Source organism: Amphiprion ocellaris, chromosome 14 (genome assembly GCF_022539595.1).
Source record: "Amphiprion ocellaris isolate individual 3 ecotype Okinawa chromosome 14, ASM2253959v1, whole genome shotgun sequence".
Taxonomy (NCBI): Eukaryota; Metazoa; Chordata; class Actinopteri; family Pomacentridae; genus Amphiprion; species Amphiprion ocellaris.
In genome coordinates, this window is record NC_072779.1 from 2,982,576 (window position 1) to 3,004,951 (window position 22,376).

General features: G+C 38.4%; 3 protein-coding genes across 8 annotated transcripts in view; 1 reads left to right on the forward strand and 2 right to left on the reverse strand.

Annotated features, from left to right (window-relative positions):
- Positions 1-945, reverse strand: part of ttc3 (tetratricopeptide repeat domain 3) — a 42,336-nt gene extending 41,391 nt beyond the window's left edge. The window contains exon 1 of one of the 2 annotated variants that reach the window (XM_023261873.3): positions 774-945. The gene's annotated coding sequence lies outside the window, so the exon portion shown is untranslated. The remainder of the gene's footprint in view (positions 1-773) is intronic. The other variant, XM_023261875.3, reaches the window with a different exon arrangement.
- Positions 946-2,175: 1,230 nt separating this feature from the next.
- Positions 2,176-10,634, reverse strand: LOC111563003 (uncharacterized). Of its 2 annotated transcripts, XM_055017387.1 has the most exons (4): positions 10,495-10,634; positions 5,172-5,495; positions 4,711-5,013; positions 2,176-2,832 (listed from the first exon to the last, which is right to left on the reverse strand). In XM_055017387.1, exons 2-4 carry the CDS (start codon positions 5,481-5,483, stop codon positions 2,218-2,220), a joined length of 1,230 nt encoding a protein of 409 aa, XP_054873362.1. In that variant the 5' UTR covers positions 5,484-5,495; positions 10,495-10,634; the 3' UTR covers positions 2,176-2,217. The 2 variants fall into 2 exon arrangements, with proteins under 2 accessions (XP_054873362.1, XP_023117633.1); XM_023261865.3 differs by lacking the exon at positions 10,495-10,634 and having other exon boundaries at positions 5,172-5,519.
- Positions 5,443-22,099, forward strand: rabgef1 (RAB guanine nucleotide exchange factor (GEF) 1). Of its 4 annotated transcripts, none has more exons than XM_023261867.3 (10): positions 5,443-7,324; positions 9,273-9,369; positions 10,948-11,139; positions 12,072-12,283; positions 13,331-13,497; positions 15,291-15,372; positions 15,481-15,613; positions 15,942-16,033; positions 18,904-19,160; positions 20,273-22,099. In XM_023261867.3, exons 3-10 carry the CDS (start codon positions 10,961-10,963, stop codon positions 20,687-20,689), a joined length of 1,539 nt encoding a protein of 512 aa, XP_023117635.2. In that variant the 5' UTR covers positions 5,443-7,324; positions 9,273-9,369; positions 10,948-10,960; the 3' UTR covers positions 20,690-22,099. The 4 variants fall into 4 exon arrangements, with proteins under 4 accessions (XP_023117635.2, XP_035800158.2, XP_035800157.2 ...); XM_035944265.2 differs by having other exon boundaries at positions 13,331-13,395; XM_035944264.2 differs by having other exon boundaries at positions 5,443-7,320.
- The last annotated feature ends 277 nt before the right edge of the window (positions 22,100-22,376 follow it).

A 22,376-nucleotide genomic window follows, 5' to 3' on the forward strand; every position in this document is an offset into this window, starting at 1 on the left:
TCCCTGGTTTAGTTGCTCATCAGCATTATTATTGCCGAACTTCAGTTCCTACTTCTGGATGACACATCATAAAAAAACATTTTAGGGACATCATTAAGAAATACACATTAAAAAGAAGCATTTTTGCAGCAAGATTTTGTGCCTCAAGTCTCAGCCATGAATGCTCCACTTGTTTCACAGATCTGTCCCCTTGTTTTACCTGCATGTGGGAGTGGTGAATCTAAACTTATTGGACTAGTCTGACTTCATTTCTGGAACATTACTGCAGACTTTAACTGGAAACAGAACAACAGGACGAGCTAGCAAATACACTTATAGCGACGCTGTGTCTGATAATGTGTACTTACAACTACACTAAATGGATGCTGGGTTGTTATCAGGACTGGATCGTGACTTGGCAGAGTCCTTGAACAAAAGGCGGAAAAGAAGGAGTGTTTTAGGTGAAACATAACGTGTCAGGAAGTTGGCTGCGGCCGCTCCTTCAGATGTCATAACAATGTTAGCATCCTAGCCCAACAGCTAACCTGCGTAGTCGCTCACAGAGCAAAGTTAGTCCGAATTAAAGTGCCGTGTTGTTAATGCAGCACCTTTATACTATATATAAATATTGTTCCAACACTGTGGAGGCACTTTATTCCATGTTCAGCCTCGTTACGACACTTTCTTCCTACTTTGTTTTAGCGCGAAATCCAACCACAGCCGAGAACGCAGCTAAGCTAGCAGATGCTACGGAGGTTTAAAGTCAAAATAAAACGTAGTCAGAAAACACATACCTTCAGATACGTGTCGTGTGAAAGCTCAGCTGTAATCTTCGCTGGTGTTGTTCATATTAGAGTGCGGAAGTTCGCAGCTGATCACGCACGATGCGCCGCAGAGAGATGCGTGAAGGAGAGGCGGGGTTTCGTCTGCTGCTTCTTCTTCTTCTTCTTCTTCTTCTTCTTCTTCTTCTTCTTCTTCTTCTTCTTCTTCTTCTTCTTCTTCTTCTTCTTCTTCTTCTTCTTCTTCTTCTTCTTCTTCTTCTTCTTCTTCTTCTTCTTCTTCTACGGATGTTTTGTGGTAGACTTGAGGTTGATTGAAGGCAGCGCCCTCCACAGTCAGACGCAAGGCTAATGTTAATTTATATACACGGGATTATTTATTAAATAATAATCATTTAATAATATTTAATCAATAAACACCATCTTATATAAATAAACATGACATTCCAAAATAAAAATGTATTAATTATGACATTTATTTCTACATTAACTATCATTAAAAATCATTACTATTTCTATTTCTTTCATGGGAATCTATCTATCTAGAGTATATCTATAGCTTATCTACCTACCTACCTTCCTACCTACCTTCCTACCTACCTTCCTACCTACCTACCTTCCTACCTACCTACCTACCTACCTACCTACCTACCTACCTACCTACCTACCTATCTATCTATCTATAGTCTATCTGTCTATAATCTATCTATAGTCTATCTATCTATCTATAGTCTATCTATCTATCTATCTATCTATCTATCTATCTATCTATCTATCTATCTATCTATCTATCTATCTATCTATCTATCTATCTATCTATATTCTATCTGTCTATAATCTATCTATCTATCTATCTATCTATCTATCTATCTATCTATCTATCTATCTATCTATCTATCTATCTATCTATCTATCTATCTATCCATCTATCCATCTATCCGTCTATCTATCTATCTATATTCTATCTATCTATCTATCTATCTATCTATCTATCTATCTATCTATCTATCTATCTATCTATCTATCTATCTATCTATCTATCTATCTATCTATTGTCAACACCAATAATTGCCTTTTATTTACTGTATTTTCTGATTCGATTAATGATGTCACATTCACACAGCTTTAGGTATTATGTTGTTTTATGTGGCGTATTTATTGTAAATGAATAAATGTTGTGCAAATTTTGCTACCTTTGGACAGAGCCAGACAGGTGTTTCCTTCTGTTTCCAGTCTTTATGCTAAGCTAAGCTAAATAGCTTATGGCTGCAGCTTCAAATTCAGTGCACCAATATGGAAATGGTGGTAACCTTATAGAAATTTTAGAGCTTATCTGTGGTCATTTCAGGGGGAACAGAACTCATTTTCATGCTGACCGATAGAGAATAAGAACATACATAATGAGTGAGTAGCTATCTGAAGGTAGCACAATGTTTTATTATTTGGATTGCACATCAGTCTAATTGGTCTTCAGCTCAAAGTCATTCTTCTGTCTGACCAGGCTGTAAAAGACTGTACTAGAGTAAAGGAAAAAGTCTCTGTTCTGCTCCAGGTCCAGAGTGTTTATAATACGAGTCACTAAAGCTTGCTGGATGGCCGGTGACTCACAGGGATGATGCTGGATGTTGTGACTCACGTTCCTCAGAGGCTCGATGACTAACAGACCGAGCTGGCTGGCCTCCTCCTCCCCTTTATATCCACTAGATGTGTTCGCTGTGTTTCTGTTGATCACATCTTCACTGGTGTCATTGCTTCCTTTCACCACACTGAGTCCAAAGTCCTTATTGGATCTGTTTGTTTTACAGCTTCCACTGAATCCTGCGGTTGAGTTGAGCGAGGCGGAGTCATTAAACTTATCGGCAGAGATACTGGAGCAGGTTACGTTGGTCATACTAGATGTTTGTCTCGGCCTGTCGCCTGCTCTGGTTCTGGGTTTTTGTGGTCCTGGAGCTTCAGTCTCCTGGATGTTTCTGCGTAGATAAGCTGTGTAGCCCTGAACCAGGAGACCCAACCCCGACTTGTAGGACAAACGCAGTGACTCGGCTGATCCTGAGGGTACAGAGTTAAGACGAACCTGGTGGAAGAAGAAGAAAAGTGTTGTGAGACCCGTTCCCAAAGCAAAGCAGTTATATCCATGTTCTCCACCGATCAGCCACAACATTATGACTATTGACAGGTGAAGTGAATAACAGCCATCATCTTGTCATAATGCAACGTTCTGCTGGGAAACCTTAAGTCCTGACATTCCTGTGGATCTTTGACATGTACCACCCACCTAAACACTGCAGGTCAATGAACCCCCCAACCCCAACCATCCATCCATCCATCCATCCATCCATCCATCCATCCATCCATCCATCCATCCATCTATCTATCTATCTATCTATCTATCTATCTATCTATCTATCTATCTATCTATCTATCTATCTATCTACCCATCCATCCATCCATCCATCCATCCATCCATCCATCCATCCATCCATCCATCCATCCAGCTACATTCATGTGGATGTTTGACCACTCACCTAAACTTTGCAAGTCAAGCAAACCCCCAACCTCCCATTGCAACAGCAGTCCTTGATGCTAGTTCCCACCCTCAGCAAGACAAATTACCCTGATACAGTGCAAAAAGTGGCCTGGGGACACAACTGTTCACCCTGGTTCCACACTCCCCAGATCCAAATCTTACTGAGCATCCGAGGGATGTACCAGGATAAGCCTGATCTAGGTAGGTCCCACCCTGCAATTCACAGAATCCACTGCCACCATCCCAGTGCTACAGGACATCCCAGAGGTCCCAATTCCATGCCCCACTGGGTTAGAGGAGTTTTAGCAGCATAAAGGGGAGCAACACAATATTAGGCGAGCGGTCAAAATGTTATGCCTGGTCAGTGTACATCCAATAATCAGGAGGTAGTGCATCTTTTACTGGAGGTGGAGGTGTAGAGATGAAAGGGGTGGAGAGAGACCAGAGTGCATTTGTACTCAGCACAGTCTTTTCTTAACCTTAAACCTGCAATGGCAGATTTTTTTCTCCACTTGGAGGCAGAACGACATCGACACATCAGCACATTTTAAGTTGGCAAACAAACAACATACTTAGAGATCTCGATGCAGCACTGATACTTAGTCTTGCTCCAGTGACCACTTGCACTATCGGAATAGAAAAACTCGGCCCTGTGAGACGTTTGTGAAACTGTTGACACCTTCAGCTGCAAACAAGATCAGTTTTTACTTAATGCAGCACCAGGAAAACTGTGAATTGTCTATCTTCATTCCAAATCATGTTTTTAGCCACCTGACAAACATCAGTCCAGTATTTGGTCTTTTTTTTAGCCTAGTTTTTGGTCTCTACCAACTCCTGAGAGACACGTTTGGCTGCCATCTGCTACATGCTCCACTGCATTCACCGGATAGTTGTTAACTGTGGTGCTGAGTAGTGTACTGAGGGTTTTAAAAGCTTTTTATTTTGCTAAAAACAGCTATGAGAGCGATTCAAAACAGTAAAAACCTGCCCGAGGAGATCAGACCTGCAGAGTCAGTAACTTCTTTTAAATCACTTCTTAAAACCTACTTCTATAGACTTGCTTTTATGTGAGGTTTACATTTAGCTACATATAATTTTAGTGTTCTATTCTGTATTATGTCCTGTTTATTTTAGATGTTCTCTCTTGTTTTTATTTTACTTTTAGCTGCCTGGTTCTTTGGTGTGATGTCGTCTCTCTAATTCTTTAGTTCTCAAATTTGTATTTTTTTTTAATTTTCAGTTTCTAACTTTAACCATCACAACTGCCTAGTTTCCTTATTTAATATGAGTGCTAATCTAGCTAATTATTCATTTAATCTATTATCATTTTTACTATTTATTTTAATTGACTGAGTTTTACAGCTTTTTCGCTGGTATTTCGACACGTGTTGTGACTTCATCTGGACTTTAAGCTTCTGTCCTGACCTGGTGGATCCTCAGGTGCAGATGAAACGCAGCTCCAGTCAGCCACTGCTGCATGGACACTGAACTCATCCTCTTCTTGGTGGTCATCCTCTCGTAATGGTCGAGCAGCTCCAGCTTCAGCAAGCTGTCGAAGAGCTCCGTCGTCTCACCCATCTTCTCCTGGCTGTTGGCGATTCCAGGGACGAGGCCGAGGTAGCTGTGGATAATCGATCCGATTCTGGAAGAAGTGCTGATGCCAAAAATCATAGCAGGCTGGGATCTGTGAGCTGATGGATGACCGTCTGCTGAGTCTTGTGCTCGGATCTGGTGGGAAAACGGCAAATTTGGAATGCATGAATTTCAGTTTTGTTCACATTTTAATGCTTTATGATAGAAAGGACTGGCTGCAGAAACAAGCCACCAGCATAAAAATGAAATAATTTAACAGAAACAAAAAGACAAAACTCAGTGGTTTTACCTACTTGTTGGGCAACCTGGTCAAAAAGCAGAGACAGAGCCAGAGCAATGACCCCGACTCCTCCGTATGTGACCCTGCTGCCCCCCAGCTCTGCAGTCAGGTTGAGGCCGAACGCCGCCTGCTGCTCCCGGCTCATGCTCCGCTGCAAGAAGTCGTACTGATGCTGCAGCGCCGCAGAGGAGTCCAGCGACAGGAAGGTGGTGAGGACGGGATCCAAGGAGATGTCGGGGATGATGCTGGCATCTCGAGCCGCAGAGAAAAGCTCCTGGACGGTGACAGGAGAGGGAAGACACAAGCTGCGGCCCGTCAGGATCATGGCTGGATCTGTCTGTTGAAGCAGAGCGTGCAGTGTTATCTGTGTTTCTACCCCTCTGTGGGTTTGTTTACCCCGGGCAGACAGGCATTATCAATAGTCCACTGAAACACTTGTGGACTTATTACGTACCGGGTCAATACATAATTGGGGGACTTTTTGTAACATATTTGCTGTTTTCAGGCCTAAAATCAAAATAGAACAACTATAACCAAACACCACATGGCATTTTTAGAGAAAGATTCTTCTAAATATTATATATACATCCCATCCATTATCTATACACCGCTTAATCCTCATTAGGGTCATGGGGGGGCTGGAGTCTATCCCAGCTGACTCGGGCGAAGGCAGGGGACACCCTGGACAGGTCGCCAGTCTGTCACAGGGCTACATACAGAGACAAACAATCACTCTCACATTCACACCTACGGGCAATTTAGAATAATCAATTAACCTCAGCATATTTTTGGACTGTGGGAGGAAGCCGGAGTACCCGGAGAAAACCCACGCATGCACAGGGAGAACATGCAAACTCCATGCAGAAAGATCCCGGGAAAGCCGGGACGCGAACCAGGGACCTTCTTGCTGCAAGGTGAAAGTGCTAACCACTACACCACTGTGCAGCCCCATTATATATACAATTGAGTAAAATTGAAACTGAAAACTATTTATCAAGATATTGTAGTAAACCTGTTGACATGCGATAAATCCACACTTGTCTCACACACAAAATAACTACAAACAGTTGCAAAATGACCACAGAGACACACAAAATTACCACAAACATCTAAAATTACCACAAACAGACTGAAAACGGCCACAAAGGGATGCGAAATGACCACAGAAAAGCACAAAATGACCACAAAAAGACCTAAAATGCCCACAAAACAGACTGAAAATGGCCGCAAAAGAAACAAAATGAGCACAAAGACACACAAAACAACCACAAAAAGACACAACATGACCACAGAAAAACACAAAATGACTCAATGAGACAGATCATTATCCTACAAAGACACAAAATGACAAGACACACAAAACAACGACAAAAAAATTGCAAAATGACCACAAAAACACCTAAAATTACCACAAACAGACTGAAAATGGCCACAAAGGTGAGCACAAAATGACTGCAAAAACATCTAAAATGCCCACAAAACAGAAAATGACCAAAAATGAAACAAAATGAGCACAAAGACACACAAAACCACAAAGAACGCGCAAAATGACAAAAAATGGCACAAAATATCCACAGAAAAACACAAAATGACTTGAGACAGATAATTATCATATAAAGACACAAAAAGGCGAGAGACACACAAAACAATTACAAAAAATAGCACAATGACCCTACTACTTACATATTTATTTGATTTTATTTTTATACATACATGTCCTATATTGTGATTTCCAGTGACCACTACAACTCACGCTGCTACTGTAAGAGATTACCAACAGAATTTCACTGTATTTTCATGTACAATGATAGAAAATCTTATCTTATGAATACAATAAGACAATGCCTGACCCATTTACTCAAGTGAAACACAAAACTGCACAAAAACAAACTTATTTCTCTGCAAATTTGGGAGCACAAATGCAGATGGCTGGCAGCCTAAAATGGTGTTTGTCTTGCAGTTGTAGCCTGAAACTTTTTGCATTTATAATCCAGTTTTTTGTGTCTTTAAAGAGGAAGGATGCAGCAGGCTGAAAAGTTTCACTTCCTCCTCTGGTTGAAAGTTTCAGATCTGTTTTACCTCAAACGTGTGGTGTGCGGTAGAGGCCTTTAAATTTACCCCGAGCTCTGAGGAACTGAGGAGAAATGATCTGGAACCTGAGTGTGAGTGAGTAAATTCTGCTTTAACAGTCTGGACGTCATTTTACTGAAACTAGCCTCTGGTCTGTGTTTTAATATGACTAATACATGATTTAAATGGCTTTTCATTTATAAAAAATTTAATTTTTCAACAGGAGGTAGAAATGAGAAGTTCAGTAATTGATATAAATTTGTCTTTGAAGCATTTAAACTAAATATTTTTCTTTCTTTTACTTGACATTCACTTTTAGAGCTTTATTGCAGCTTAATTCCAGCTTGTAATGTTTAATCAGTTTTATCCATTCTTATTAACAAGAGGAAAGAAATTTTTCATTGTTTAAAAAAACGCCATCTCCACAACAGAATGAACAACCACCAACTTCGGGCAATAAATAAATTAGAATTCACAGCATTTTTAATATCAGACTAGTGTTTAAACACAACTGCTGAACTTTAACCTTGATGTCAATAAAGGAGCAGTCAGATTTAAGGTGCTGCTCTTCAGTAAACTCTACTGTTGGTCTCTTTGGCAGCATTTTAAAGATGAGTAATAACTTCAATAACTGTGGCTGCAAACAGAAATAATGTGAGAAACTATAAACAGAGTTCATAGTCTACATGCACAACTGTAATAACTCATTATTGATTTTTTATCGCTGTTATTATTTTATTACTGCCATTAAAATGCTAACGCTAGATTACGTTGTATTATATAATCATATTTCTTATGTAACTGTATCATAACTATATTACAGTAATGCATATTATAGAATATGTTCACAGCAGATTGGGCCCCATTGACTACTTTCAGCACTTCACAACAATGAGAATTATTATATTGCATGTTTAAAAAAATAATACAACATACACTATAGTATAGTATTATAATACAGTATTGTGTTTTAGCCTAAAATAGAAAACAAAGAATGTGGTACAGTAAAAAATACACTTTATATATTGTCTTATACCTGTATTTAGTCTTTACACTGTTCTTTATATAGTCTTTTTTTACACAATGTGGTAATCGTCATACAAAGTCATGTTTCTTTATATACAGTGGTGGAAAAAAGTTTTTGGATACTCCATATATTTCCATGTATTTTGCATGAAGAATCATTCTTAGGTCTTCAAGTGAAATTTGTTTTACTACAATCACAGTCATAATACTAAACAAATCCTTAAAAAAAGCCATTCAAAACTCAAAATTGATTGGTTCCATAAAAATATGAAATTTTGAATATTGGGTCATTTTGGTCAAATTTAGTTTTGCTAGTTTTTCTTGTAAACAATTAACAAAAAAATATCAGATGTATTTGTTTTTGTCTGCCTAATGCATCTTTTGAAACACAAAAAAGATTTTTCCACAAATATTTCATGATAATATTTGAGATTCTGTAAAATTTTAAGGGTGTCCGAAAACTTTTTTCCACCAATGTAACCTTTTTATATAGTGCGGATTCTGTGTATAATTTTTTTAAAATAAATTGTGCAGTTTCTCTATATAGTTTTTTTACACAATTATGTTTCTGTATATAGTCTTTATATCCAGTATAGTTTACGTATATAATCCTTATATAGAGCATAGTTTTGTATATAATCTTTATACAGAGTACAGGACTGGTATATAATATTTATATGCTGTGCAATTTCTGTATATAGCCGTTATATACAGTATAGTTTATATGTATGTGTGTAGCTTGAAACACTCGTGCGTGGCTTCGTACTAGTTCGGCATTTTCCGTCAGTCACGTGACCTTCGCCTTGTCGTCCTGACGAAGTTAACCGAACCTTTAAAATCTGTCCTCGGTGCGGAAGTGAATCGAATAATGACATAATTCCTCGGCAAGAAAAAATGTAATAAACCCTGTCCGTTTGAAACTTTTGTCCGAACAATAATTTAGGTTTCGCTTTGGTGTCATAAAAAGTTATATTTTCAGATATTAATTACCACCCGACTTCCGTGTTTTTGTTGGTAGACGTCACTGTCGGAACCTTTAACGTGAGGTGACCACACCGGGCAGAAACACGGAGGAGGAGGTTTGTTCCTGCTTCTGATCGCTCAAAACACAACAGGTGAGTAACAAAGGCTCGCAGGAGGTGCAGAACATGTTCCTAAAAACAACCTGCTGCAGATGATCGCTCTGGCAGCGTAGTATTGTTGTTTTTATGGCTATTTCACAACCCTGTGATAGCTAATAAAACACAGCTACATATGTAGCTCCATGACCTCCAGACTGGAGACAAATTAGAGGAAAATCTGAGTAAAAGCACCTAAGTAAAGACGATTTAATAGTCAGATACATCAGCCCATAGCAGGGGAGGCTTAATTTACCTTTAAATCATGTGAATCACATGCTGTGGCCTTTACAGTCACCAGATCTCCACTGAATCGATCATCTATGGCAGATTTTGGCATTACAGAGATCTTTATCACTATTACAGAAACACGAAATGAAGAATTTTTTAGTTAGAAATGTGTGTAACACTTCAGTAGAGCTTAAGGGTGTGATCAGACAGACTTCAGGAGCACTCAAGCTGATCTGGAGGCAACACCTTACTATTATTTTCTTATCAGATTGTCTAATAGCAGCTGGATTATTATCTGGGAAAGGTAAGGGACTGTGAGGTTTTCTGTGGAACATTTAATGTGGAAATAACAGTGCAATTATTATGTAGTAAACTGATCATTTAAGAGTTTTAAGCTTGCAATTATTCACTGTTTTGGCAACAGCAGAAAGCAACGCTAAGATAATCTTCTGCTAATGTGGTGAATTTGTTGCTTATTTACACAATTACAGAGTGTTATTATTCATTTGTAGTCATATTATTTGTAGATGTGACTGACTGTTATTTCCACTATAAATCTGTATCATGAATTATATTAGAGTCAGGGGGACTCTGAAACAATTTAATTGCCTGTGGACAAATATTTTAACAAGAAACTGATTGGCAAAAACTGAGTTTACAGGCAGAATATCAATAAATATTGTTGCAAATCATTATTAAACTGCCAGAAGACATGAATTTACTCACTTGACTGATCTGAGAACAGTATAAATACAGAGCGGTGCTGAGGTTTGTCAAGTGGTTTAAACATTTCAGACATAAAAGAAAATTAAAAACAACTGTGTGCTAATTAATTAGTATTTGGACAATGGCTGTTAGGGTAGATCCAAATTATACGCTGGTAAAACTCACCACAAAGCGCTAAAATTCGACTGACAGCTTCAGGTGAAGTTGCATCTTTTCCTTGGATCTGTCCTCATGTCTTAGTTTGGATGGAGAAGACACAAAGAAAGGACAAGTGAAGGAAACTTGGTTGCAGTTAAGGGAACCTGGATGGAAAGAAGACAAAATGAAGTCACGTTATGAGTTCAAATGTAGCAGGAATTTGACTGATACTAAAGATAATTCAGCCTGTGGTGGCTCTATTGGGCTTCTAATGATCTGCCTCTAAATGTTATGAAATGATAATACTTTCTAACTGGAGGGTTCTTTTATTGGTTTAGTTTTAATTCCAGTGACTGAGATGCTGTTAAAAGTCTGCTTTAGTGTAACTGTGTAATGAACTGTGTAATAACATGAATGTCATCAACAGGCAGCATACAAACAAACACACCAGCAAATCAGACCATGAATTTTTCATTCCAGGTCGTCCGGCACCATGAGTCAGCGGACGGAGCGGCGGGGGATCCACGTGGACCAATCGGATCTGCTGTGCAAAAAGGGATGTGGTTACTATGGCAACGCGGCATGGCAGGGCCTGTGCTCCAAGTGCTGGAGGGAGGAGTACCAGCGGGTACGGCAGAAGCAGATCCAGGACGACTGGGCCCTGGCAGAAAAGTAAGACGTGTACAGGCCTGCAAAAAATATTTAAAAAATTTAAATCCAGCTGCTCCTGACTTCCTGAAACATCTCCAGAGGAAAAGCAATTAAAACAAAACTCCTACATGTCATGTGCTCTATCAGCTTTTGTGTATCTAAAACAGAAACTTTGGCTTTGAATATGATTAGACAGCATCTTTTAGGGTGTTTCAGCTCTTTTTATAATTTTGTTTAACCCTCCTGTTGTCCTCATTTATGGGCACCAAAAAATATTGTTTCCTTGTCTGAAAAAAATCCAAAAATTCAGCAAAAAAATTTCCCAAATTTCTGAAAATTTGCAAAACCTTCAGGAAGAAAATTCCAATAATTCCCTAAAAGTTTCCCTTAAAAGTTTTATTTTAAAAAAAATCCCCCAAATTTGGCAAGAAAATTCTTGTAAATATTTTCAAAAAATGAGTAAAAATCTTCCAAAAAAATCCCCAAAATATCTAAAGTGATTCCATATATATCAGTAAAACTTCTAATATTTTCTTTCAGAACATTTACATATGAATCAACCAAAATCCTGCAAAATTTGCTGATTGATTTTTATGTGAATGTTCTTAAAGAAACATTTTTAACGTTTCTTTTTTTCACCAAAAAATGTTCAAAGATTTCCCCAAAATGTTGAAAATGTGGACATCAGAAGTTTCACTGTGAAACTATATATATTTTCCACATTTTCAAACTTTAAAACGGGTCAATTCTGACCTGCAGGACGACACGAGGGTTAATCTGGTAGTTCCGCTTAAACAGTTAGACTGACAATTAGCTGCAGTAAAATTGTTGTTTCTGGCCAACATTTATACCAAATAATCCACAAACAGCTTCATCAGTCACACTGTGTGCTATGCAGACATGCTGATTGCAGCTTTTTGCTCAGTATAACTCATTGCTTTCCTGGGCTTCAGGCTGCAGAGAGAGGAGGAGGCAGCTTATGCCAGCACCCACGGACAGCAGACCCAGTCCCACTCTCAGGCCTCGACGCCTCCACAGCAGCCAGGACACACCTCACTGGGACCCTTCTCCAAGTTTGAGGAGAAGAAGACCAACGAGAAGACGAGGAAAGTGACCACCGTGAAGAAGTTCTTCAGTCCGTCGTCACGCACTGCTTCCAAGAAAGGTACCACAAAAAACACATTAGGTTACACTGAACCGTCCTCAGTGTTTAATACAACAAATAGAAATCTGTAGCAGCTGCAGCAGAGTTTAAAGTTTGCTTCAGAGCAGCATTTTGTTTCACATTGGAGGGGTTTGATGACAACTTATGTGCAAATTACACATCTACCCGAGGACACTGCTGATGACCATTCATGAGTCAGGTCATTTAAAAGCAGAAGTGGAGCGTGAAAATGACAAAACATCCCTCAGAAGTCAAAATATGTCCGATTAGCAGCTCCAAGAGATGCTAGGACTGACGAGGAAATGCGCTACAGTTACCTCAGCTGCCTCCATGCCGCTCCCACAAACACACAAATCATTTTCTAGGACTAATTTCTAACTTGGGAAGTCAGAAGAGCTCATTGGAAAACACTGATATTCAGATGCTGAGGCCACAACTTCCAGAAGCTACAGACAGATCTGCCTGTCTGTCTGTCTGTCTGTCTGTCTGTCTGTCTGTCTGTAGTCCATCATCTATCAATCCGTCCATCTATCTATCTATCTATCTATCTATCTACCTATCTATCTATCTATCTGTCTGTCTGTCTATCTGGCTGTCGTCTATCTATAGTCTATCTTTCCATCCATCCATCCATCCATCCATCCATCTGACTAATGAGAAGTCCCAGCAGATGGTTTATGCCCAATAAGACAGTATAAACATGAAATGTGTTCATCTACACGGAGAAGCGCTCATAAATTAAAAAAACTGTGTTTATTAGTGTTAGTACTATGTTCTATAGAGGCTACAAGCAACAGGATTTTAAAATATAGCTTCATCTGCCTTGTATCTGCTCAGTGTTGGGTTGCTAGAAATGTAAACAACCCATCCGTTTGAGGGTTGATCTGTTTATCTATGTGAAAATATCATCTTTAGGGAGTTTTGTAGTGGGATTATTAGCTCTGTGGGGATTTACGTGGAAGTAACTAAATGCAGACTCAGACTGTGGAAAAGGAGGGAAGCCAGAAGTGTAACTTTTTTTTTCCAAATGTGCTTCTTCCTCATCAGAAACCCAGGAGGGCAAGACGCCCAGCCCGTCCATCAGCCGCCACGCCAGCTTCGAGACAGACCAGGTCTCTAAGGACTTTGTGGAGTTCTTGAAAAACCTGCAGAAGACCGGCAGGGAGATCCACAAGCAGTGCCGAGCTTTTATTGTGAACATGTCGAGCAAGAAGGTGTATTTTAGTCAGGAGTCGAGAACTGATTTGACATCGAGCTGTTAAATACTAATAATAGGTTCGGGAGTGTTTTGAAGCACAGCCAGGACCGTGACTGCACGGCTTCATTCAGAGGCATTACTAACGTACAGATTAGCTACAGGCTTACATAAGTAGCTAATGTGTTCATTCAGCTGAGAATCTGTTGCTCATAGAAGAACTGGTGAAAGAGAGAAGCTTTTTTTTAAAACTCTGAACAGAACCACCGGAGCAGGTTACTGTGCAGCATCAGTTGCTATGGCGATCTAGCAGGTTAAAATAGAGCCTTTATGACTTTAAAAACTGACTTTAGATTCACTAAACCAGGGGTGTCAAACTCGTCTTAGTTCAGGGGAAACATTCAGCCCAATTTGATCTTAACCCTCTTGGGTCAAATTGACCTGGTTTAAAGTTTGAAAATGTGGGGGAAAAAAAGTAGATTTTCACAGTGAAACTTCTGATGTCCACATTTTCAACATTTTTGGGAAATCTTTGAACATTTTTTGGTGGAAAAAAAATGTTAAAAATGTCTCTTAAGAACATTCACAAAAAAAAAATCAACCAAAATCCAGCAAAAATCACTGGATTTTGGTTGATTTTTTGGTGAATGTTCTTAAAGAAAATATTAGAAGTTTTACTGATATATATGTAATCACGTTAGATATTTTTAGGATTTTTTGGAAGATTTTTACTCACTTTTTGAAAATATTTACAAGAATTTTCTTGCCAAATTTGGGGGATTTTTTAAAAATAAAACTTTTAAGGGAAACTTTTAAGGAATTATTGGAATTCTCTTCCTGAAAGTTTTGCAAATTTTCCAAAATTTGGGGAATTTTTTTACTGAATTTTTGGATTTTTTTTCAGACAAGGAAACATTATTTTTTGGTGCCTGTAAATGAGGACAACAGGAGGGTTAAAATGGGCCGGACCAGTAAAAATCACAGCATAATAATCTATAAATAACAACAAATCCTAAGTTTTTCTTTGTTTTAGTGTAAAAAAGTACATTCTGAAAATGTTCACATGTAATGAACTATCGTTTTTACAAAACATTATGAACAACCTGAAGTTGCTCTTATTGTTGAAAATAAGAGCAATTTCAACAATATTGTGCCTCAGTGTCTACAAAGGAACACATTTAGTCACAGGTATCTGGAACTGAACGATATAGTATTTTACTTTGTAATCAAAAAGACAAAAATCAGACCAAAAAAAGATAAAACATTACAAAAATGAGACACAGAACGACAAAAATGAGACAAAACACATGAAACAAAACCCAAAAGGAGACAAAAAATTAGACAAAAAAGTTACAAAGCAACAAAAAACGAGACAAAACATTACACAAATGATACAAACAACACCAAAAAAGACAAAAGCGAGAAACAAAATGACAAAAAAGTAGACTAACAACACAAGCGAGACAAAAAGGAAGCACAAAACGACGAGACAAAAAAAACAATAACAAGACAAAGTATCACAAAAATGAGACACAAAATGACAAAAGAACAATCTAGTATTTTACTTTATGATCAAAACAACTTGTCTAGAAATTATTTTAAGTTCAGAGTTTACAAATTTACAATCTGCAGTTAATGTCTTCTCTGTAATTTTTACACTTTGAGGACCGGATTGGACCCTCTGGAGGACCGCTTTTGGCCCATGGGCCGCATGTTGGACACCCCTGCTCTAAACCATTAGTCTCACATCATGCTCCACCCATCTGATCAATATTCTAATCACTTTCTGACTCTAACTTCTTGTCCTGACAGGACCTGAGTGCCGATGAGCTGTCGGAGTGCGTTCAGGATTTCTACCAGGGCATGGCCGACCGCCTGATGAGCCACTTTAAAGGTCTGTTCAGAGGATCTAACAATTATTTCTAAATCTGACATCAGACAGAACGCAGCAGCCACCAGATGGCAGCACAAGCAGTAAGTCTGATGAACCTCTGATCACCAGGCTCCTCAGAGAGCGTGGAGCAGGTGATGGACCAGGTGGAGAAGTACATCATGACCCGTCTGTATAAGAGCGTTTTCTGTCCAGAAACCACCGACGACGAGAAGAAGGACTTGGCCACGCAGAACAGGATAAGGTGCCATCATCGTAATAATAACGGTTTATATTTTGGGTAATCAACAGAGAGTTTAGTGGAAACACGGCTGTCTTAGTGAGTCCCTCAGAAGGCTTCACTGCACAACACTTGTCTAAAACCTTCAACCGTCTGGGAAAACTTCTGTCTTTGTAGCTGATGACACAACGGCCATTTTTAGATTAGTTTTTAGTGTTTTTCTTAAATGTCTATCCATCATCTATCTATGGTCTATCTATCTATCTATCTATCTGTCTATCTATCTGTAAAGAGGAGACAGAAACCAAAGGCTTCAGACTCACTCCACTGAACGTTGACTGATGTGTTGCAGGGCTCTACACTGGGTGACCATCCAGATGCTCTGTGTTTCCATGGATGAAGAAATCCCTGAAGTCTCTGAGAATGTTGTCAAAGCAATAACAGGTCAGAGAAAACTCCGACTTACAGTGGAGCGGATTTCATTAAAGCAGCTATCATCAGTATTTTAACACAGTGCATCCAGTGAAGATGTTGTGAAAGCAGGTTGCTTTGGCTTGTTGTGGCGAAACCGAATGAAAAACTGCAGCTTCCTTTGGGTTTACAGGACTTTATAGCAGGTTTTGACTCACTGTTGAGCTCTCTGGTCAAAAACTTTACTGTTTTGGTTCATTTGCAGTTGGTAGAGACCAAAAAAGGAGCTAAAAGAGGGTAATTATTGGAATTTTCAAGGCAGCTGTTTGTTTCCAAGCACCCAAAAAAATCTGAAAAAGCCGAGCTAAAATCTGTTTATATGTCTGTGAATCTCTGTAAACCTGTGTTCTCGTTTGAGAAGTCATTTTGTATGTTTTTGGAGAAGTTTAGCTTGTCTTTGGAGGTTTTTTAATTGATCTGTGTGACATTCAAACAACAACTAAAACTATCCAGAGCTCTATAGCCATGATCAGTGATCCTTATGTGGGTCCAGGTCACATTAATGGATTAATTTCATTACTAAGACTGTATACAGCTTGGATTCCTGACAAAAAGGTAAAATAAATATCAAAAATCATTATAAATAATTAATATTTTTAGGCAGTATTGATCTTATGTAATCTTTTAACTAATATAACTAACAAAAAGGTGTTGAATTGCAATCTGTGAGGTATTAAAATGACTTGTCCTTGTTCTTTAGCGCTACTAATAAAAGACATCAACAGCATTGTTAAAGGAACATTTCAGATTTTAGAGATAAGCACGTTATTCATGACTAAACCTCAAAACTTCCCTTTAGTGTAGAAATTAGCTAAAATTCCACTTATTTTTATATTTATGTCATCTTTTGACTAGTAGAACTGTGAAAAATCTTTTGAATTGCAATCAGTGAAGCATTTAAAAGGTCTCAAGTCTTAAATTTATTTTGATAAAACACTGCAGATTCACATTGTCTTGTATCTTGGTGCTGCTAGCATATAATAATAATCTATAATAACATGTAAACATGCCTGTAAATGTCACTTTGTTCCAGTGATATATTGATGTGTTTCTTGTTCTTAAGCATCAACATCTTCAAAAAGGAACATTTCAGATTTTCCCTTAAAAACACCCAAAATAAGCACAGACATTAATCATGACTAAACCTCAAAGCTTCCGTTGTATGTAAAAATGAGCTAAAATTGCACTTATTTTTATTTTGTCATATTTTGATTGGTTCAACTGTAAAAAGGGTACTGAATTGTAATCTACGAAGTATTTAATTTGGTAAAACACTGCAGAAACACTTTATTTTGTACTTCCAGCATATAACAGTAACATGTAATAGCTTGTACCTGTGAGCGTCACTTTGGTCCAGTTAGACGCCGTTCTATTTCTTGTTCTTCAACACTACCAACAAAAGACATTGGAAAGAAATGTTAAACCTCAAAAACACCAAAAATTGTTCACGACTAAACTTGGATGGTGTGTAGAAATTAGCTAAAGGTGTGTTTACATTTATTCCTACGTCAACTTTTTACTGGTATATCTGTGAAAAAGGTATTAAATTCCAATCCAGTGCCTGGACCAGGAACATTTCAGATTTTAACTTAAAACACTATAAATAAAGCACATTACATCATTCACGACTAAACCTCAAAACTTCCCTTGAGTGTAGAAATGAGCCAAACTTGCAGTGAAGCTGGCAGCGCTGGGAGACTTCTGGCGGTGCAGGTGGTGAAGACAGAAGCTCCACTGTGAATAGAAAATGTTCTGGAAGTGCCAGGCAGTCTGAATCATTTGGAAGTCATCTCAGCTCATATATTTTCATTTCAGAGCAGAACAAAAGGCGGACAAACCACAAGTATCAGCATTCACCACACACACTTATTCCCATTACTAATTCATCTGCTGGTTGTTTTCTGGTGTAATCGATTAACGTCACGACATAATTGATATTCCCCACAGTCTAACGGCAAAGAAAACCAGTGAATGTCATTCTTTGGTTAGAAATATCAATTAGTGGTTTCAGCTCTAGAGGGACACAATCAGTGGTCAATACGGTTTATACAATGCCAATAAAAATCTTAAGACCAGTTGAAAAGTTGCAAGAAATTGCATTTTGCACTGTTGGATCTTAAGAAGGTTCTAAGTAGGGTTTCAAAATGTCCAAGACCATAGCTCAAAAAAACCTAGAAAACCCTCAAACCAGAAACATAAGCATCAAAAACTCACTCAGTAGTGGGGAGCTCCACCATTCTTCTGGATCACTTCAAAGATTGGTTTAGGCATACTTGATGTTTCCAGGAGGCTGGTGGGAACGTTGGTCCAAGTGGTGAAGATGCTTCATGAAGGTCTGGAACTGATGTCCATTTTTGTAGATTTCCCTTCCATCCATCCCCAAATGTTCTCAGTTGGATTTAGATCAGTGGAACACGCAGGATGGTCCAAAAGAGTGATATTATTCTCCTGGAAGAAGTCCTTCATCAGCGTGGTCCTGTTGAAAGAACATGACATTACCAACTAGATGAGGTTCTCAGTCATGAGGGATTCCGGCTGCAACATCTCCAGTCACCGTTTGACGCCCTAAACAACCTGAAGCTCCATAATTCCATTGAAGGAAGAAGCTCTCTGTGGTCTTAAACTTTTGATCAACAGACAAAAGCATGTTTGAGTTTAAATGCTCCAATTTTGTTTTTCCCTCACTCCCATTTCTTCTTTTTGCATTTTGAAGGTCTACTGGGAACCTTCTTAAGATCCAACAGTGCAAAATATAATTTTTCTACTGGTCTTACGGTTTTGATGGGGAGTGTATTCCATCGATCTGTGCAGGATCTTATTGTCTTCCTGTGTTTCCGTTGCAGACGTCATTGAGATGGACTCCAAGAGGGTTCCTCGGGACAAACTTGCGTGCATCACTCGCTGCAGCAAACACATCTTCAGTGCGATCAGGATCACCAAGAACGAGCCGGCCTCCGCTGACGACTTCCTGCCTGCACTCATTTACATCGTGCTCAAGGCGAACCCTCCGAGGATTCAGTCCAACATCCAGTACATCACTAGATTCTGTAACCCGAGCCGGCTGATGACCGGAGAGGATGGATACTACTTCACCAACCTGGTCAGTCCGGCTCTCGTTAAAAGCCGGTTTGAGCCTCATGTTTAATGAACCGTGTGGATCTTTCTGCTGTAGTTGAACTTTTCCTATCTGTAGACTCACGTATATTTACCTCCAGAAAAACAAACTTTTACCTGAAATCTGTCTAATGGGAACAGTTGGTCTCTCATGTGGTTGTTCCACTTGATAAATATGAGTATTTCACTTGAAAAAAGTGGGATTTATTGTATTTTAATGACTTTTGAATCAGACTAATGATAGATAATGATCATGGATTTAATATTTCAATTAATAATCAAGTAAAAATTTAAAACTTTTGCCAGTTAAGGTTTCTAAAATTAGGAACAAATTAATTTTTACTGCTTTTATTCGTCATATCTGATTACATTTTTGGGATTTTGGACTGTTTGGTGATTATCAATATGAATTAATTATCCTCAACTGTGGAAAAGCTTTTACATTTTTTTGACATTTTATAGGCAAACTGATTTATTAAGAAAATAAGATTAGGAATAATTGTTTATAATGATAGCTTTTGAGTGTTAAACTGTTAAAAAGTAATATAAAATAGTAGTTCTTCATTCTTATTACTTATTGAGTCATTATTTTTATGTCACAGGCTAGTATTTAAGATTTATAGAAACGTTTTACAGCATAAAAGTTGCTGTAAAACATTGAAACTGTTCAGTTTTTGTACAAATATTAAAGAAACAAACTGTAATAATAATATCAATAATGATAACGTTAATTTGTGAGCTATAGAGGTGCTGGTAAATTACATTCAGAGTTCTTTATGCTAAGCTAAGCTACAACCTGGCAGCTGTAGTCTTATTTTAATAAACAGATATAAGATCTTATCGTCTGAGGTTGGACTTGTTTATCTCCAGAGTTCATATGGGTGAACACGCTTGGATACATTGATAAGATGTTTGTTTGCGCCTGAATGCAACATGTTTATGGTTGTTTCCATCTCTGTTTTGGACCTGCATCCTGAAAGGATTCAACATTTAGCTCGCTTCAGGTCCACAAAGCTTCTCTGCATAGTTTGATCTGCATCAGTCTGATGTGAACCTGCAGTCAGATTCTCAGACGTTTGTGTTTGTTTTGTTCTTCAGTGCTGTGCGGTGACCTTCATCGAGAAGCTGGACGCTCAGTCTCTCAATCTTTCCCCGGAGGAGTTTGAGCGCTACATGTCGGGCCAAGCTTCGCCTCGTTACAGCAGCTCTGAGGGCGACTGGCCCAGCTCCGGGTCAGGACCGGCGGCCGCCACCAACCCGGTCCTGGTTCAGCTCAACCACAACCTGGAGCTGCTGTCGGACCTCAGCGGCCGGCAGGAAACGCTGATGGAGGCGGCTCAGAGCCTCCAGGCCGACCTGCTCTCCTGGCCTGAGACGGTGCAGCGGGAGATTCACGACATCCTGGATAAGTATCCTCTGGAGATCCTGCCCTGCACCGTGTCTGCTATCGACGCCAACAACATGGACAACGAGAACCTGCCGCCGCCCCTCACGCCCCAGGTGTTCGCTGGGTAGAGGAGCCATAAGAGGAGGAAACACATTTCACATAAAGCAAAAGCACTCCGACTTTAAAAGGTCAGCTTAATGCACAAATCTCCTCAGTAGAGTTGAGCTTCTGCACCTTAAAGACCTGCTCACACCAACATTTATCACATTAAAATATCACTCAGTACATTTCACTGCATGCGGTTTTTTGGGTGTTTTTATGTTTTTAAAGGCGATGGATTATTAGACTGCTACTGTCAGTGTGAGCGGGCCTTTATGGTTTTCAGATTTTGCAGGTATCTTACAAATCTGACACTGAATAATGGTGATTTGTGTTTTTGTCTGAGGCCAGTTTGACCTAATAATTAATAACAACAACATAATCTAACTTCTTGCTATGTTGAATATTTTATGCAGATCAGAAATCCAGTACTTTAAACAACAGAACCACTTGTATCACATTAGTCTTGTCATCGTCATACATCAAACTTGAAAAAACACTTCATTTTTTAAATGTTTTTTAATGTTTTAACATGGTACTGTGTTTTTAGAATTGACTGTATTTTGGCAAGCTTCCTGTACACTGACCTCAATAATGAATCAGTGTAGAAATATGCACAGTAAATGAAAAAACACTGAATAATGTGTTGTAAATCTTGATTTATTTTGTCATTTTGTGATGTACTGTATTCTGTACTGTAAAACAGGCTGGTGTTGACTGTTGGAACTGGTTATACTTTAGTGTCATTTCAAGTTCAACAACATTTCTCTTCCTCCACAAACTTGCAGAGAAACGACTTCACAGATAAAAGCTTTGAAGATGTGTGACGAAAGTAAACTTTAACACAACTGCTAAGAGAACCAGATTCAAAATTAAGGAACCACATTAAAGGAAATGTTTGTTGCTATTCAGTGTTTTTCCTACTGAGGTCAAAATTGACACTTTATTGTTTTAAAAGTTTTGGCTGAATTTATTTTAATACTTTTAACCACAGAGCTCCTTAGTTAGCGCCAAATGTGGATTAATCCGCGCTGAAAATAGTCCCCAACCAAATTCACTGTTTACTTCTGTTTGAGTTACATTTGCCAAAAACGACAGCGCCCAATTGTTTATGAAAATGTCTCGTTGTTTTAAAAAAATGTTAATGATTTATGTCTTAAGAAACAGGTTAAGTGTGGAACAAAAAATACAGAATATTTTCCAAATGTTTTCAAAAATGTGAAATAAGAAACTACACAAACATGTTGGTTAACATTGAGTGATTTCAGTGTTTATTTTAAAAAATGCCATTAAAATGTTTGGCCTTCTGGTATTAAATGATTTATAAAAACAATTAAAATACTGACTAAAGGTTGCTGTGGTGGATGATGCTAACTGATGTAAAATTATGTAAATAAATGTATTTTTAAGTTGAGTGAAATAAAGACACTAAAATCCCACATGAATGCATTTTTTTTTGTTTTTTTAGAACTTGATCAATTAGTTGATGGACAGGGAGAAAATTAATTATTTTGATAATTTTTTTGAAGCACGACTGCCAAATATCTCCCTTTTATAGCAAGTTAGCATTACTCATCTGAAGCTGTTAAAGCTAAAATAAGTGATGCTAGCAAGTTAGCATTATTCATTTGAAATTGGGAAAGGTACTATAAGCAACGTTAGCAAGTTCGCATTACTCATCTGAAGCCGGGAAAGCTAATGTAAGTGATGCTAGCA

Excerpts from the sequence above, each read along its gene's own strand:
- LOC111563003 (XM_055017387.1), bottom strand. The coding sequence starts at position 5,483 with ATGATCCTGACGGGCCGCAGCTTGTGTCTTCCCTCTCCTGTCACCGTC. Across the intron at positions 5,014-5,171 it reads TTGACCAGGTTGCCCAACAA|ATCCGAGCACAAGACTCAGC; the intron begins GTAGGTAAAACC and ends TTTTCCCACCAG. Across the intron at positions 2,833-4,710 it reads TGCACCTGAGGATCCACCAG|GTTCGTCTTAACTCTGTACC; the intron begins GTCAGGACAGAA and ends TTCTTCCACCAG.
- rabgef1 (XM_023261867.3), top strand. The coding sequence starts at position 10,961 with ATGAGTCAGCGGACGGAGCGGCGGGGGATCCACGTGGACCAATCGGAT. Across the intron at positions 11,140-12,071 it reads GACTGGGCCCTGGCAGAAAA|GCTGCAGAGAGAGGAGGAGG; the intron begins GTAAGACGTGTA and ends CCTGGGCTTCAG. Across the intron at positions 16,034-18,903 it reads TGTTGTCAAAGCAATAACAG|ACGTCATTGAGATGGACTCC; the intron begins GTCAGAGAAAAC and ends TTTCCGTTGCAG.